Source organism: Bos taurus, chromosome 23 (assembly GCF_002263795.3).
Source record: "Bos taurus isolate L1 Dominette 01449 registration number 42190680 breed Hereford chromosome 23, ARS-UCD2.0, whole genome shotgun sequence".
Classification (NCBI taxonomy): Eukaryota; Metazoa; Chordata; class Mammalia; order Artiodactyla; family Bovidae; genus Bos; species Bos taurus.
This window is the reverse complement of record NC_037350.1, coordinates 45,507,252-45,519,972: the sequence shown is the minus strand read 5'-3', so window position 1 is coordinate 45,519,972 and position 12,721 is coordinate 45,507,252. Positions and strand designations below refer to the sequence as shown.

At 45.6% G+C, this 12,721-nt stretch overlaps 1 protein-coding gene across 2 annotated transcripts in view; it reads left to right on the top strand.

Annotated features, from left to right (window-relative positions):
* Positions 1–12,721, top strand: part of GCNT2 (glucosaminyl (N-acetyl) transferase 2, I-branching enzyme (I blood group)) — a 95,321-nt gene that overhangs the window by 25,242 nt on the left and 57,358 nt on the right. Inside the window, 2 exon segments of one of the 2 annotated variants that reach the window (NM_001435142.1) lie at positions 7,881–8,946; positions 8,948–9,162. The exons of the other annotated variant lie outside the window; for it this stretch is intronic. Of the exon segments in view, the coding sequence (NP_001422071.1) occupies positions 8,243–8,946; positions 8,948–9,162 (919 nt within the window). The 5' untranslated portion in view covers positions 7,881–8,242. 2 annotated transcript variants of the gene reach the window in all.

The following is a 12,721-nucleotide window of genomic DNA, read 5'->3' as shown; positions in this document are numbered from 1 at the left end:
TCAATACATGACCACAGGAAAAACCATAGCCTTGACTAGACGGACCTTTGTTGGCAATGTAATGTCTCTGCTTTTGAATATGCTATCTAGGTTGGTCATAACTTTCCTGCCAAGGAGTAAGCATCTTTTAATTTCATGGCTGCAGTCACCATCTGCAGTGATTTTGGAGCCCCGAAAAATAAAGTCTGACACTGTTTACACTGTTTCCCCATCTATTTCCCATGAAGTGATGGGACCAGATGCCATGATCTTCGTTTTCTGAATGTTGAACTTTAAGCCAACTTTTTCACTCTCCACTTTCACTTTCATCAAGAGGCTTTTGAGTTCTTCTTCACTTTCTGCCATAAGGGTGGTATCATCTGCATATCTGAGGTTATTGATATTTCTCCCAGCAATCTTGATTCCAGCTTGTGCTTCTTCCAGCCCAGTGTTTCTCATGATGTACTCTGCATATAAGTTAAATAAACAGGGTGACAATATACAGCCTTGACGAACTCCTTTTCCTATTTGGAACCAATCTGTTGTTCCATGTCCACTTCTAACTGTTGCTTCCTGACCTGCATACAAATTTCTCAAGAGGCAGATCAGGTGGTCTGGTATTCCCATCTCTTTCAGAATTTTCCAGTTTATTGTGATCCACATAGTCAAAGGCTTTGGCATAGTCAATAAAGCATAAATTGATGTTTTTCTGGAACTCTTGCTTTTTCCATGATCCAGTGGATGTTGGCAATTTGATCTCTGGTTCCTATGCCTTTTCTAAAAGCAGCTTGAACATCAGGAAGTTCACAGTTCACATATTGCTGAAGCCTGGCTTGGAGAATTTTGAGCATTACTTTACTAGCATGTGAGATGAGTGCAATTGTGCGGTAGTTTGAGCATTCTTTGGCATTGCCTTTCTTTGGGATTGGAATGAAAACTAACCTTTTCCAGTCCTGTGGCCACTGCTGTTTTCCAAATTTGCTGGCATATTTAGTGCAGCACTTTCACAGCATCATCTTTCAGAATTTGGAATAGCTCAACTGGAATTCCATCACCTCCACTAACTTTGTTCGTAGTGATGCTTTCTAAGGCCCACTTGACTTCACATTCCAGGATGTCTGGCTCTAGGTCAGTGATCACACCATCGTGATTATCTAGGTCGTGAAGCTCTTTTTTGTACAGTTCTTCTGTGTATTCTTGCCATCTTTTCTTAATATCTTCTGCTTCTGTTAGGTCCATATCATTTCTGTCCTTTATCGAGCCCATCTTTGCACGAAATGTTCCTTTGGTATCTCTGATTTTCTTGAAGAGATCCCTAGTCTTTCCCATTCTGTTGTTTTCCTCTATTTCTTTGCATTGATGGCTGAAGAAGGCTTTCTTATCTCTTCTTGCTATTCTTTGGAACTCTGCATTCAGATGTTTATATCTTTCCTTTTCTCCTTTGCTTTTTGCTTCTCTTCTTTTCACAGCTATTTGTAAGGCCTCCCCAGACAGCCATTTTGCTTTTTTAAAGGTAGAAAATTCAGCAGTACCCGGGTTTCCTTATTTTTGCACCATTCCCTGTTAGTAATTGTAGGGGTTAATGGATAACCTTTCCTTGAAACACAAGACAAAGTACATCTTGCATGGTTCCCCTGCCAAAGTGATTAAAAGTTGTGTTTTTTTACTGTTATTTGATCTCTGTGGTCGGTCAACATGGTCAGAGCTTTTGCTTGTCAGAGAAAAAGATACCCGTTGTTCTGTTCCCAATTCTAGTTTAAAGGACATTTACCCATGAGCACCTGGAACTGTGGGGAATGTGGACTCCATTCATTTATTCACCCATTCATTCATTCAACACATTCAACACATATAAATAAGTCACCTGGGGAAGATAAGGCACATATTTCTCATCACAAGGTGGAAAAACAGGAAAATAATAATAGAAAGGAGACTACTCATTCACTGTCTATTAACTCCTCACGGACCTTGGGACTTTAAATCCCTCCCTTATCTTTATTTCTTTATTTAAGAAAAACTCAAACAATACAGTATCTGATGTCCTGTGAATATCTGCAGGACTAAAGCCTCAACTGTAAGAGCTTGCTGCATTTCCTTCTCTTCTAAGAAACGTAGTTAACTTAGCATCATTATCACCCTTGCCTCGTAGTTTAAGAGGCTTTACTTTAGTTATACGTAAACGGACACAAGGGGCGTCCCTGGTGGCTCAGATGGTGAACTGTCTGCCTGTAATGCAGGAGACCTGGGTTCTATCCCTGGGTCGGGAAGATTCCCTGAAGAAGGAAATGGCAACCCACTCCAGTACTCTTGCCTGGAAAATTCCATGGATGGAGGAGCCTGATAGGCTACAGTCCATAGGGGTGCCAAGAGTCGGACATGACTGAACAACTTCACTGGTTCAAATGGGCTTAATGGAAGTGAATCTGAGCAAACTCCAGGAGATGATGAAGGACAGGGAAGCCTGATGTGCTGTAGTCCATGGGGTCACAAAGAGTAGAACATGACTTAGGGGCTGAATAACAGCAACACTGTAATGCTACTATTATTACCAACGAGTGCCTTATGCATTTGTGGGCTGACTTTCCACCATGATTTATTTTGCTCTTGTTCTTCCTCCAGTTGGCATTTGTTGCCTGGGAGCTTCTCAACTCAACGTCTTAGGTGGTGCTCCTTGGGCAAAAGGTGATGTCCAAGTTTTTCAGAACAATAATATGCAAGGTCTTTTATGACCTTTTATGACCAGCAGCCACCTCCCTAGGGATGTGACTCAGCCTGGCAGGCAGCAAACTCCAGGCGCTGCTCCCTCAACACACCTTCTGTAGGTCACCCAGCATCAGGCAAGTGCTACCTTGCCTCCTCGCACAGAAAGCCTAGGGGTGCTGAAGTTCTCCTCCTCAACTTTGATTATTTCTTTATTTCACTGAGACTGGGAGTCTTCTATCATTTCACAAAAAGGATACCCTCTTCATTTTGGACCTATGCTCCACCAGCTTCGAAACTGGAAAAATTCTTCTTTTTTAAAAATTGGAATATAGTTGACTGAGGGTTTCTCTGGTGGCTCAGATGGTTAAGAATCTGCCTGCAATGCGGGAGACACAGGAGCTGTGGGTTCGATCCCTGGGTCGGGAAGATCCCCTGGAGAAGGGAATGGCGACCCACTCCAGTATTCTTGCCTGGAGAATCCCATGGACAGAGGAGCCTGGTGGGCTACAGTCCATGGAGTTGCAAAGAGTCGGACACAACTGAGCGACTAGCACACAAACGTAGTTGACTTACAATGTTTCACGCGTACAGCAAAGTGATTCAATTATCCCTAAACATGTATTATCTATTCTTTTTCAGATTCTTTTCCATGATAGGTTATTACAAGATATTGAATATAGCCCCCTGTGCTGTTGTGTTGTACAGTATGTCCTTGTTGGTTATCTACATTTTCGTGTGTGTATGTTAATCCCAAACTCCTAATGTATCCCTCCACCCCCCTTTTCTCCTTTGATAACCATGTTTGTTTTCTTTGTCTGTGAGAATATTTCTGTGTTGTAAATAAGTTCATTTGTATTCTTTTTCTTTTAAATTTCACCTGTAAGTGACATCACTTATAGAAAGATGATTTTAATCTTTCTCTGTTCGACATACTTCATTTAGTATGATCATCTGTGTGTGTGTGTGTGTGTGTGTGTGTTTAGTTGCTCAGTCATGTCCAACTCTTTGCAACCCCATGGACTATAGACTGCTAGGCTTCTTTGTCCATGGAAATTTTCCAAGCAAGAAAACCTGAAGCAGGTTGCCATTCCTACTCCAGGGGATCTTCCCAGCCCAGGGATCAAACCCCCATTTCTTGCGTCTCCTGCAAGGATGATTCTTTACCACCAAGCTGCCTGGGAAGCCCCCATGATCTTCTCTATGTCCGTCTGTATTGCTGCAAGTGGCGCTGTTTCAGTCTTTCACATGGCTCAGAAACACGCTATTGTAGATGCACCACATCCTCTTTATCCATTCCTTTGTCGGTGGACATTTATGTTGCTTCTATTGTAAATAGTGCTGCAGTGAACATTAGGGTGCGTGTGTCTTTTCAAATCAGAGGTGTTGTGTTTTCTGGATATCTGCTCAAGAATGGAATTGCAAGACCATATGGTAACTCTGTTTTTAGTTCCTTAAAGAACCTGAATACTATTCTCCATAGAGGCAGCACCAAGTTACATTCCCGTCATCAGTGTAGGAGGGTTCCTGGAAAAACTCTTAAATGATGCGGAAAACAATAAAAGCTGCTGAATGGAAGAAAGAACAAGGTTTTAAGGTGGCCCTGGGGAGGGCAAACATGTCTAGCCTGATTAATTGTCTAGTTCGGGCATAACTGCTTCCAGAGTGAGCCAAAGGTGGGGTTGCTGGGCCTGCACGCGTGGATCCTGCCCTTGCCTGCAGTCACGGGCAGGGAGGCAAGACTGAGCTGTTCAGTCTCAGCAGCAAAGAAACAAACAAAAAAAAAACACAAAAATGCTTGGTGTCTGTGCTGGAAAAGCAGGTCTTATGGCCTCACAGGAAGGAAAGCGAACAGTGGTCTCTCGCCGTTACAAGTGGTTTTTTTTTTTTTAAGTTCTCCTGTAGGGATTTTTCAATACCCAAGGGCAGACAGGAAAGACAGCTATATTTTCAAAACTCATACAATGCTGCTTTAAGTAACGGATTGAATACCAAAGAAGTATGCTGGAAGTTCCTAATTGGCTAACGTCTGTGTTTCTCAATAGAGTAATATTATTAACGTCTACCCTCTAAGCCTGTAGAAATCTGAATCCCTTTCTTGCTGGCCAGTTGGAAATAATAATGTAAACAGACTCTTGTGGCCTCATTAAGTCATGTGTCTGAACACTTTGTCAAACTGCAAATATTTAAAATATTTTAATATTCATTCTAAGCCGAAAAGGCTTTGCCAAACTAGATAATGAAATTACTCTCTGCTGTTTTGAAACAGAATAAATTATAGCCTGATATTTAAAGGTATTATTTGGAAGGAGGAGGGAAGCAGCTTGGGATTGAATTTTCCATTATCTTGAACTATGGGGACACTAAGAATTAGATTAATCTGCTCTGTCCAGCTAAAGGCTCCATCTACTTTTTCCACTTTGCATAAAAATCCAAAGGTGGGTTCCATACAGAGTTTATTTGTGATAGATCTTAGAGGATGAGGAGAATTTAGTAAGGGAGGGAGAAAAATAATGTATGAGCTGGAAGAATGAAAAATGTGAGCAATAAAATGTAGAAGGAAAACCTGCCATGGTTCAGGAAGTGATGAGTTATTCAGTTGGAGTACAGAGTCATGGAGATTAACCTTGCTTTTCCTGCCTCTGCTGAAAGCAAAAAAAATCAGCATATTGCTGTATTAATTTTATTAATAGCAGAGTAGAGACTTGTCAAAAGGGAGCAGGGAAAGGGCATTAAAAGACATTTTTTTCTTCATCGGGTGAGGTGGGGGCTGTCTTCATGGTGCGTTACTGCTACAGAATGAAGGCTCAGAGAGTTACTTTCAAAGGTAAGGGGAAATGGGAAGGCAGGCAGTAGTGCATGGGAAGTCATCGTAAAGAACATATGTTGATCTGCATGAAAAAAGAAATGGCCACCCAGTCCAGTATTCTTGCCTGGAAAATTCTATGGATGGAGGAGCCTGGCGTGTTATAGTCCACGAGGTCGCAAAGTGTCAGACGCGACCAAGTGTCTTTCACTTTCACTTTTCGTTGTAAAGGTACAAGGCAAAGAGGATGAGTGGTGTATGCTCTAAAACCCTGAACTCCCCAACGGTTTGGGGGAATAGTTTTTAAGAAAATTTTTGGGATGAGGGCTGCAAGGTATGTGACTTTGCTCTCACTGACTGGAAAGCTGAGCGCCAAAGAGTTGATGCTTTTGATATGTGGTGTTGGAGAAGACTCTTGAGAGTCCCTAGGACTGCAAGGAGATCCCACCAGTCCATCTTAGAGGAAATCAGTCCTGAATATTCATTGGAAAGACTGATGCTGAAGCTGAAGCTCCAATCCTTTGGCCATCTGATGCGAAGAACTGACTCACTGGAAAAGACCCTGATGCTGGGAAAGATTGAAGGTGGGAGAAGGGGACGACAGAGGATGAGATGGCTGGATGGCATCACTGACTCGATGGGCATGGGAAGTGGTGATGGACAGGGAGGCCTGGCGTGCTGCAGTCCATGGAATCACAAAGAGCGACTGAACTGAACTGAGGTAGCAGGGCTCTTTGCTCAATCTGAAGTTATCATCCTCTACCTGGGAGGGGCCCTGGATTCTGAAGATAAAATAAAGACACTGTTCACTGTATGCCCTGAAGTGGAACCAGGACCTTGCCCCAAGGCTGTACTTCTGTTTCTGGGCTCTTCTCCACTTGTGTCTGCACGCCCTTCCCCTCTCTCTCCTGATTCAGTTCAGTTCAGTCACTCAGTCGAGTCTGACTCTTTGCGACCCCATGAATCACAGCACGCCAGGCCTCCCTGTCCATCACCGACTCCCGGAGTTCACTCAAACTCACGCCCATCAAGTCAGTGATGCCATCCAACCATTTCATCCTCTGTCGTCCCCTTCTCCTCCTGCCCCCAATCCCTCTCAGCATCAGGGTCTTCTCCAATGAGTCAACTCTTCGCATGAGGTGGCCAAAGTACTGGAGTTTCAGCTTTAGCATCAGTACTTCCACTGAACACCCAGGGCTGATCTCCTTTAGGATGGACTGGTTGGATCTCCTTGCAGTCCAAGGGACTCTCAAGAGTCTTCTCCAACACCACAGTTCAAAAGCATCAATTCATCGGCGTTCACCTTTCTTCACAGTCCAACTCTCACATCCATACATGACCACTGGAAAAACCATAGCCTTGACTAGACAGACCTTTGTTGGCAAAGTAATGTCTCTGCTTTTGAATATGCTATCTAGGTTGGTCATAACTTTCCTTCCAAGGAGTAAGCGTCTTTTAATTTCATGGCTGCAGTCACCATCTGCGGTGATTTTGGAGCCCCAAAAAATAAAAGTCTGACACTGTTTCCACTGTTTCCCCATCTATTTCCCATGAAGTGATGGGACCAGATGCCATGATCTTCGTTTTCTGAATGTTGAGCTTTAAGCCAACTTTTTCACTCTCCTCTTTCACTTTCATCAAGAGGCTTTTTGGTTCCTCTCCGAGTCAGACACGACTGAATCGACTTATCAGCAGCAGCAGCACTTTCTGCCATAAGGGTGGTGTCATCTGCATATCCCCTGATTAGCAACTGTTTGAATCTGCCCTTTGGAATGCAGGTAAGGTCAAGGAGGCTGAAGAAAGCCTATTTCCTACAAACAAGAAGTAGGGGTCAGGGAGAGGCTTTGTACCAGGGAGGACCCCAGGGGGTCCCGCCCTGTCTCAGCCCTAGGATAAGCAGCAAAGGGGGAGGACAGGGACTGCACCCTGATCTGAGTCACAGGACAGGGAACCAACCCTACACTTTCAGATCCCCTAGGACAGGAACTCCTTTCAGCGCCCGATTTGGAAAAGAGAAGGGCGGGGGCCCCCGCGGTACCGTCGAGCCGGTTGGATGAGGCTTTCTTTGGGACCTTGTTGCTGCATTCCCATCCACCCCACCCTGACGCGGCATATTTGAGAATGGAGGCTACCGGGTACACCCAGGATTGTGCTGGGAGGGTCGAGGGACCCTCCCGGTCACGGGAAACAAGCTGGGGTGAGTGTCGCAGCCTGTGGGGTGACTAGCAGGAAATGGCATGCGAAGCGCATCATTTCGACTTTTTTTTTTTTAATGCATCCCCCCATTTCGACTTTTGACGCTTACTCATTCTCCGAATGACCGCCGCAAGGGGGAGGGGGTCGGGGAGAGAAAAACCTTGTGAAATGGAAGAAAAGAGACGTGAGAAACTAAAGCCTCAGGCGGCGTGGGAGGGGTGGGGGGAAAGAATGACCGGAGTTGTAGTGAAACCGGCAGCTACGGCGAGCCGGGAAGCCGCTGGAAAGGGAAGAGGCTGGGCTTAAAGAACCTGCTGCGGGTTGTAGACAAAGGCGGCTTGGGAGGCAGAGGCCGGGGCGGGATCCGTCGCTACTATCACCCTGGGGAGAGCGCCAGCGGCTGGACTCCCGCGTGGAAACCCGGGAAATTCACCAGCCCTCCCTTCAGGGCAGGAATGCCCGGAGTATGCACCAAGCTAAGAACCCAGAGGGAAAAAGTAAGTTTGGGAGAGGACTTAACCGATCTTGACGGTCTTTGAACCCTCAACTCCTCTTGGAGGCATGCCTTCACCGATGCGTTCCCTCTTCATCATTTCTGTCTCTTGTGTCATCGTTTTCATCGTGTTTTGTGTGTTCAACTTTGGGGGAGAGCAAGGCTTCCAGAGGCTAAATAACTCAGACACTTGGGTGCTGACTCAGGTTTGCACATCCCTTATCAAAGACAAAACACCGTTACTTTGGAGAAACAAACTCATGATGTATGAGAAGTCTTCCTGCGAGGCGTACCTGACCCAAAGCCACTACATCACGGCACCCTTATCAAAGGAAGAAGCCGAGTTTCGTTTGGCATATATCATGGTCATCCATCACAACTTCGACACCTTTGCGAGGCTCTTCAGGGCTATTTACATGCCTCAGAATGTCTACTGTGTTCATGTGGATGAGAAAGCGACAGTTGAATTTAAAGACTCAGTGGAGCAGTTACTGAGCTGCTTCCCAAATGCTTTTCTGGCTTCCAAGATGGAGCCCGTGGTCTATGGTGGGATTTCCAGGCTCCAGGCTGACCTGAACTGCATGAAAGATCTTGCAGCCTCGGAGGTTCCCTGGAAATACGCCCTCAACACCTGTGGGCAAGATTTCCCCCTGAAAACCAACAGGGAGATCGTTCAGTATCTGAAGGGATTTAAAGGGAAAAACATCACCCCCGGGGTGCTGCCCCCAGCTCACGCAGTTGGGCGGACTAAGTATGTCCACCGGGAGCACCTAGGGCAAAGAGCTTTCCTATGTGATAAGAACCACAGCCTTGAAGCCGCCTCCTCCCCACAATCTCACCATCTACTTTGGCTCTGCCTATGTGGCCCTGTCCAGAGAGTTTACCAACTTTGTTCTCCACGACCCACGGGCCCTTGACTTGCTCCAGTGGTCCAAAGACACCTTCAGTCCGGATGAACATTTCTGGGTGACGCTCAATAGGATTCCAGGTATGTGGGATTCCCTACTTCACGTGAAGGCGACATTCTGTACTTGAAAGGGCTTTTTGAGAGCCTGCACCTTTTTGATTAGGAGATAAAAGCTGAAGTATGTGGTTTTCACCTGAATTCTTTCTAAACCCTGAAAGAATTGATGTTCTTTAGGTGACAATTCAGTAGTCTAACCAAGCCAAACATTGGTGGTATTGATCTGCAGTTGGTCTTGTTCTCTTGCATTTAGCATCTTATTAAATCTTTACCGAAGTCAGGATGAATTGCACCCCATCCCCGCTGGTGATTTTCTTCTCCCCAGATTTGTCAGACTTGCTGTAACCCCAGGGCCATTGGCTTGGCCACTCCCCTGCCCATTCGTAGATTCCCCCTTATCAGCCAGATGTCATCAACTCTGAGAAGCTGAACTGATCATCCCTCTCTTTTCCTTCAGAGATTTTTATCATCTTCTGGAATTATTAAATCTACTTTTTTGAATGCGTTTGTTTTTGGCCTTCTTCGCATTAGCTCCATGAAGCAGGTCATTTTCTATTTTGTTACCTGCTGTATCCTCTATGCAAAGAACACACGGTAAATGCTCAATAAAAAAATGAATGAATGAATGGCAAAGCATGAGGCTTTACTGCGGTGCCACAGCTGTCTCCCTAAGACCCAGTGGGCAGAGAAATATTTGGACTCATGCATGTACCACATCATTTTAAAAATATATTTATTTCTAACTTCAGATAAATAATGAGATTCCAGGAGAAGCTTTTTCCTTTCTCATCAGAGCAGTTCTACCTGTGCTAATGGACCAGACCATTGATTTTTAAAACTAAATAAAACATGATAGGATTTCTTCTGAAGGAAACAGCATGCTTTGCACTCACTGAAAAATACAAAATGGATCTCTGATGAACTTGACAGCATTATTATAGCTAGAGAAAAGCAATCATTGTTCTGGTTTTTGGGGGGCTGCCAAGTTGGAAACGCTGGTAGATGCTCTTAGGCTGCAGGGCAGGGCCTGCTGGGCGATAAACATGCCAGCATTCTCTGGAAAACGCCGTGTTTGGTCTCTGAGTCCCAGGGTGACTGGCTGGGGAACAGGGCTCGCTCCCATCAGTGCACACTCCGTGTCCGGACCTCCCACTTCCAGGGCCTCCCTCTTCCAGGGCCTCCGCCTTGTCACCTTTTACATGTTGTTTCCATCTTGAGTGGGGAACATTAGGTACTGAGAGGCCTGGTTTTCATATTTAAATATTTATTCCCTTTGTGTTTTCACTATCCCCTTGAGATTTATAATGGTTTGATTCTAGCCACGTGGTTCCGGAGATATCATGCTGAGATGAAGGCAGCTGTAACTTCACAAAAGCCTAAATTGTAGGAAAAACATGGGTTTGGGTTAGTGTTAAATGTCTGTGTTTGCTTAGCAGAAGGATGGTTAGTCTTACCAATGTCAAATCAACTTAAGAAAATCAAGGAAAAAATAATCTTTCACCGCCCTTCTCCCGCCCCTTTTTTTTCCCCTTAGTCCCCCTCTCCTTTCCAGCCCTGGTGAAATGAAGGCAGGAGGCTGAGAATGATATACCTCGACAGGCTCGGGATACAAGACCATTTTTGCTGTAGATTCGTGGGGTAGCTCCCTGCCTTCTGCCCTCTCTTGGTGACTGGATGGTAGTGGTGGTGGTTTAGCCACTAAGCCGTGTCTAACTCTTGTGACTCCGTGGACTGTAGCCTGCCAGGCTCTTCTGTCCAAGGGATTTTCCACAAAAGTCATATCTTGGAACCTCCTATCTCCCCAGCTACAAAATAAAAGACCCAATAGGCAAGACCTTTTTTTTTTGTTCCTATATATGCCTTTTTTTTTTTTGCAGAGGGCACAATACTCAGAACCACATAAACACATAGCAGGGAGCTGTTGAGAACTTGTAGAAAGGCCGAGATACTGGTGAGTCTAGACTCCCTCAGTCTTGCTGCCCCTTAGCCTTGGCAAGTGCACGTCATCACCCCTGCAGGAAACTGGAGGTGAGAGCTTCACTATGAGGACCCTCAGTGATCTGATTCTTCAAGGGATGCCTTTCAGAATAATGTGCCACTTCCCAGGGGCTTGCTGCCTTCCTCTCTTCCATTCCGGGTGGTATCCCGGTTCAGGGAGCCGGCAGGAGGATATCCTGCCCATAGGTGGGCCCTTCCCGAATCACAGGTGCCAAAGAAAGTAAGCCGTCACGTGCTCTGGCCCAAGTGCTGGACGCCCCCTTCTTCAAAGGCGATGCCAGTGCTCCAGTCGCTCCAGTGGTTTTCCACTTGAGCGTTCTCTGTGATTTAGGATAGAGTGCGGGAGCCTGGTTCTTAATTATCAGGCACCCTTTGACCATATCAGCTCTTCCCTTCTCCATGTCAGTTTCAAAGGGAAAAGTCCTTTGATAAACAGCATAAACATCCTTCTCCAAGTTCAGATGGTGCTTTTCCTTGCCTCCCTCAAAGTTCCCTTCTGTCTGTCCTAAACACCCTAAAAGATCTTTTTTTAGGTAGCTATTTATTTACCTCCTTGGCTGTGCCAGGTCTTAGTGGCGACCCTTGGGATCTTTAGTTGTGGCTTTCGAACTCTTACTTGTGGCAGGTTGGCTCTAGTTCCCTGACCAGGGATCGAACCTGGGCGCCCTGCATTGAAAGTGAAGAACAGTCTTAGCCACCGGACCACCAGGGAAGTCCCGCTAAATATCCTAAAGTGTTTGTGTTAGAAAGACCCTGCATAGGCATATTGTGCTCCCTGAAACACCTAAAAAGGACTAAGACCATGAACATCACTAGGATCCTGTTCCTGAATGGTATCAGAAGACTAAAGCAGAACAGTTTAAGATGAGTGACTCTGTGAAAGTATATTCATTGAGGTAGGACTGAGTTGCATATCCTCACACTGCTTTTTTTTTTTTCATGTTGTCTTTCTATTGAGACAATGAATTCCTTCTTGGTTTCCAACACTTAGGTTTTCTCCAACTGTGTTAGAATGGGAAATGGTGCTGGCCAGGCCAGAGAGAGTCCCAGGGGAGCCTGGTCTCACATCCTTCTTTGGGGGAGGCCAGCAAGAGTGGCTCTCATTCCATCCTGTGGGGCTGTGTACAGATGGATTATCTAGATTTCTACCTTCTGGCCACATTCTCAAAGGAAACCCTTCAGGAGCACGCATTTCTCTGACTCATGCTGTAGAGCGAGGGGTTTAGGGTGAGCCTGAGGCTCTAACCTGTGCCCCCGGTATGAATTCTGGTTCATGCTGATGTTTCCCAACTTCTCCAGTCTTTGTTATCACTGCCGTCACCTGAAGAAAAGCTTTTTCTGGTTATTCTGGGTATTCCTTAGCATTATCTTTGGTTTGTCTGCCCCAGGGCGGAGTGCCAGAGACCGTTGAGACGTTTTAAGTCTTATGTGGTTGTTGAGTATCTGCAGAAGCCACTGCTGGTCACAGTCCCTTCCACAAGAAGCTCAGTTGTCTTGCCCCACCTTACAGTGGATCTAACGAAAACCTAAAACTAGACTTCCCTAGCGCCCAGGGACGGGGGAGCCTGGTGGGCTGCCATCTATG